Source organism: Propithecus coquereli, unplaced genomic scaffold (genome assembly GCF_000956105.1).
Source record: "Propithecus coquereli isolate 6110/MARCELLA unplaced genomic scaffold, Pcoq_1.0 Scaffold112, whole genome shotgun sequence".
NCBI classification, from domain to species: Eukaryota; Metazoa; Chordata; class Mammalia; order Primates; family Indriidae; genus Propithecus; species Propithecus coquereli.
Genome location: NW_012135192.1, coordinates 3164012 through 3168055, shown reverse-complemented (window position 1 = coordinate 3168055; position 4044 = coordinate 3164012). Strand labels below are relative to the sequence as shown.

The following is a 4044-nucleotide window of genomic DNA, read 5'->3' as shown; positions in this document are numbered from 1 at the left end:
TAGAAGCTGATATATGTTAATTTTTAATCAATGTCTACTATTGTTTTAAAGGAAACACAACCTATTTGTGGGAGTTTCTTTTAGATCTACTTCAAGATAAAAATACTTGTCCTCGGTATATTAAATGGACTCAGAGAGAAAAAGGCATTTTCAAGCTTGTGGATTCAAAGGCTGTCTCTAAGCTTTGGGGAAAGCATAAGAATAAGCCAGACATGAACTATGAAACTATGGGACGAGCTTTGAGGTAAAAACACAAATGAGCTAGTATTCAAACAAAACTTATATGTCATTTTATATTGTTTATTAGCTTTTTAATTTAAAGAGAAGCTTAAAATCTCTTACAACTTTTAACTGTGGGGGAAATTCTAGAGGAGCTTTTTGGATTTTGGGAGTAGATACGGACAGAGGAATTTGGTCTAGATGCTTAAAATTTCAACATCATTGGAAAACGCACTTCTGTAGAAAATGCGCTTTCGTACTTAGGACTATTCCTTACTAGAAATTGTTGTTGGCCTTTAAAAAAAAGTTAAACAAAATACAGTTTCCAAAGTTACTGTGCCTTTTAGTTCCTGCGTGTTTGTTATAAATAAATGAATCTTGATATGAAAATTTCTCTTAAGTTTTGTCAGTTTGAGAAACCCACAAAACTCTGTCATTTAATGTTCTTCTAATTATGGGTGTTGTCACATGGTCTAAGTGACAGTATTGACATATCATCTCTACTAAGTATGGCTTATGGCAGTTTTTCCATATAACATCAGATTGTTTTTATAACGTGTAAATCAGAATGGAATTTTTACCAATGTCAATAAAATATTTTGTATTTAAGTTAAATTATTTCCATTAAGAAAGAGAATGAACTTTTCGCTACTTTATAGATCTCAAGGTTATAGGACCTATGGCAGGCACCAGGTTCCAGCTTCATTCCTATTCCAGATCTGTAATCTTTTTAGCAGTAAGAGCACCTTTTTTCCCCTCATCTCTTACGGGAATAAGTGAATGTTTTTATTAGTATCCACTGTACATGGTCTTTTTTTTTTTTGAAATCAAATATATACTTGATTTATTTAGTACTTTTTCCCCTTACAGATACTACTACCAAAGGGGAATTCTTGCAAAGGTTGAAGGACAGAGGCTTGTGTATCAGTTTAAGGATATGCCCAAAAACATAGTGGTCATAGATGATGACAAAAGTGAAACCTGTAATGAAGATTTAGCAGCAGCTGCGGATGAAAAATCATTAGAGCGTGTGTCACTGTCTGCAGAAAGTCTCCTAAAAGCAGCAACCTCTGTTCGTAGTGGAAAAAACTCATCTCCTATAAACTGCTCCAGAGCAGAGAAGGGTGTAGCTAGAGTTGTGAATATCACTTCCCCTGGTCATGACGCTTCATCCAGGTCTCCTACTACCACCACATCTGTATCAGCAACAGCAGCTCCAAGGTAAGTGAGGCAAACCATTAGTTGTAATGTATTTACTTGGTAAAAATGAAATGTCTGTTCTAAGAATCCACTGTTGTCAGGACTTTGAAAAGTGCTTGATAGTTTAAATGTATTTTTCATTGTTAAAGTAGATGTCTCAACTAATCTGAATTGGTTTTTATGTTTTTATAGGAGCTTAACGTGGGCTTTAGTTTTTTTAATATATTTGCTTAATGGTATTTCATATTCTAAACTTCAGGGATTGCCAGTACATCTGTAAAATTTGGGAGCACTAGTTTTAATACATTTTGGATATGCATTCATCTTTTGCTCTAGAGACCCATTTTCTAATTTAGTATTAAACATAATCAACTTTTTTCTTTCTAATCTTCTAGGACAGTTCGTGTGGCAATGCAAGTACCTGTTGTAATGACATCATTGGGTCAGAAAATTTCAACTGTGGCAGTTCAGTCAGTCAATGCAGGTGCACCATTAATAACCAGCACTAGTCCAACAACAGCAACCTCTCCAAAGGTAGTCATTCAGACAATCCCTACTGTGATGCCAGCCTCTACTGAAAATGGAGACAAAATCACCATGCAGCCTGCCAAAATTATTACCATCCCAGCTACACAACTTGCACAGTGTCAACTGCAGACAAAGTCAAATCTGACTGGATCAGGAAGCATTAACATTGTTGGAACCCCATTGGCTGTGAGAGCACTTACTCCTGTTTCAATAGCCCATGGTACACCTGTAATGAGACTATCAGTGCCTACTCAACAGGCATCTGGCCAGACTCCTCCTCGAGTTATCAGTGCAGTCATAAAAGGGCCAGAGGTTAAATCAGAAGCAGTAGCAAAAAAGCAGGAACACGATGTGAAAACTTTGCAGCTGGTAGAGGAAAAACCAGCAGATGGAAATAAGACAGTGACCCACGTAGTGGTTGTCAGTGCGCCTTCAGCTATTGCCCTTCCTGTAACTATGAAAACAGAAGGACTAGTGACATGTGAGAAATAAAATAGCAGCTCCACCATGGACTTCAGACTGTTAGTGGTAGTACTGACATAAACATTTGCAAGGGAAGTCATCAAGTTAAGTCAAAGAAGACTTTAAAACCTTTTTTAATGCATATAAGAAAACAATCAAACTTACTGGAATAAATTACCTATCCCATGTTTCAGTGGGAAATGAACTACATACTGAGATGCTGACAGAAAACTGCCTCTTACAGTAGGAAACAACTGAACCCATCAATAAGAGAAAGGATTGAAAGGGACCAAGCAGCTCACTACGATAACGTTTCACACTAAGACTTGGAACACTAACATTCTGTAAGAGGTTACTTAGTTTTCAGTGGGGAGGGGTTGGGATGGGTGATCTCGTTGTTACATATAGCAATTTTCGATGCATTTTATATGCATACCAGCAATTATTACTGTGCTTGCACAGTACTCACTTAACTGGTGCTATGTGAAGACTCTGCTAATATAGGTATTTTAGAATGTGAATTGAAGAATGGATCCAAAAGCTTCAGAAAGAAGATAGCAAAAAAGATCTAGTGCGATTTTTTTTTTTTATATATATATATATATATATATATATATCATATAGCTTAAGCTGATTTAAAACAAAGGCCTTAGACTAATTTTCGGTTTTCTTTCTTGAAATAAGCTAATGGCTTGTTTATGTAAAGCTTTTTTATTAAAAGAAAAATTTTAAAAATCTTGTACCTAGCACAGTATTGTTATAGAATTTACATGTAACATTTTATATGGTAGTTTAAGTCTGTCAGTTTCTTAATTGTGGACAAATTAACAGTTGGCTCTGGCCTTTGCTGTAACATGCCTGTGTCACTCACTCAGCCCTGGCATCTGTGCGGACATACCAGTTTTGGTTCTACTGTCACTTGAAATTTCAGGCTTAGCATGAATTTTTGTCAGGTAACTCTAATATCTGGAGTTCTCTTTTCTTTCTTTTCTTTTCTTTCTGTTTTTTTTTTTAGTTGAAGTTTAAGAGGGAAAGTACCAGTGTTCAAATTTGAACTATAATAGTTTGTATATTCAACATTTGAAGTATATTCTATTTTGTTGTACTCTTGTTTCAAAGTGTATTCAAGTAGGTTTTCTCAAATATAGAAATGAAATTTATCTTCTGTTTTGGTCTCTGGTGATATTTTTAACAATATTCAAAAGTCAGTATATAGAGATGTCGTTTTAGTTAAGAAGTAATAGAAGTCCTCTATATCTCCTTCCCAACTACTGTGTGAAAAAATTCTACTTCTGTTTTGTTCCGTTACATTTGGCAAATACCTGCATGTTGCTGCCTCCTTTCTGTTACTGTCATGAACTGTAATGTTCTACTGACCATAATGAATTTAGTATTTTAGTTGGCTGCACTGAAAGAATTTATATTTGTAAAACATTTTCAAATCAGACCATGTTTCCCAATCAGACCTTTTGAGAATAAGAAGAACAAATAATCCTCTGGTCCTTGTACAGATTAGAAAATTGGGAGGCGAGCAGGATTACATGATTTACCTAATTTTCACATAAAACTAGCTCCTATCACTCCATATCTTAATGCTCTTTCCACTACAAAGACAAGGTTTCTAATTTTACATCT

General features: G+C 35.2%; 1 protein-coding gene across 2 annotated transcripts in view; it reads left to right on the top strand.

The window, feature by feature from the left end:
* Window positions 1–2679, top strand: part of ELF2 (E74-like factor 2 (ets domain transcription factor)) — a 52501-nt gene extending 49822 nt beyond the window's left edge. For both annotated transcript variants that reach the window (XM_012654886.1, XM_012654880.1), the window contains exons 4-6: window positions 52–244; window positions 1090–1440; window positions 1815–2679. In XM_012654886.1, the coding sequence (XP_012510340.1) occupies window positions 52–244; window positions 1090–1440; window positions 1815–2439 (1169 nt within the window). In that variant the 3' untranslated portion in view covers window positions 2440–2679. The remainder of the gene's footprint in view (window positions 1–51; window positions 245–1089; window positions 1441–1814) is intronic.
* The last annotated feature ends 1365 nt before the right edge of the window (window positions 2680–4044 follow it).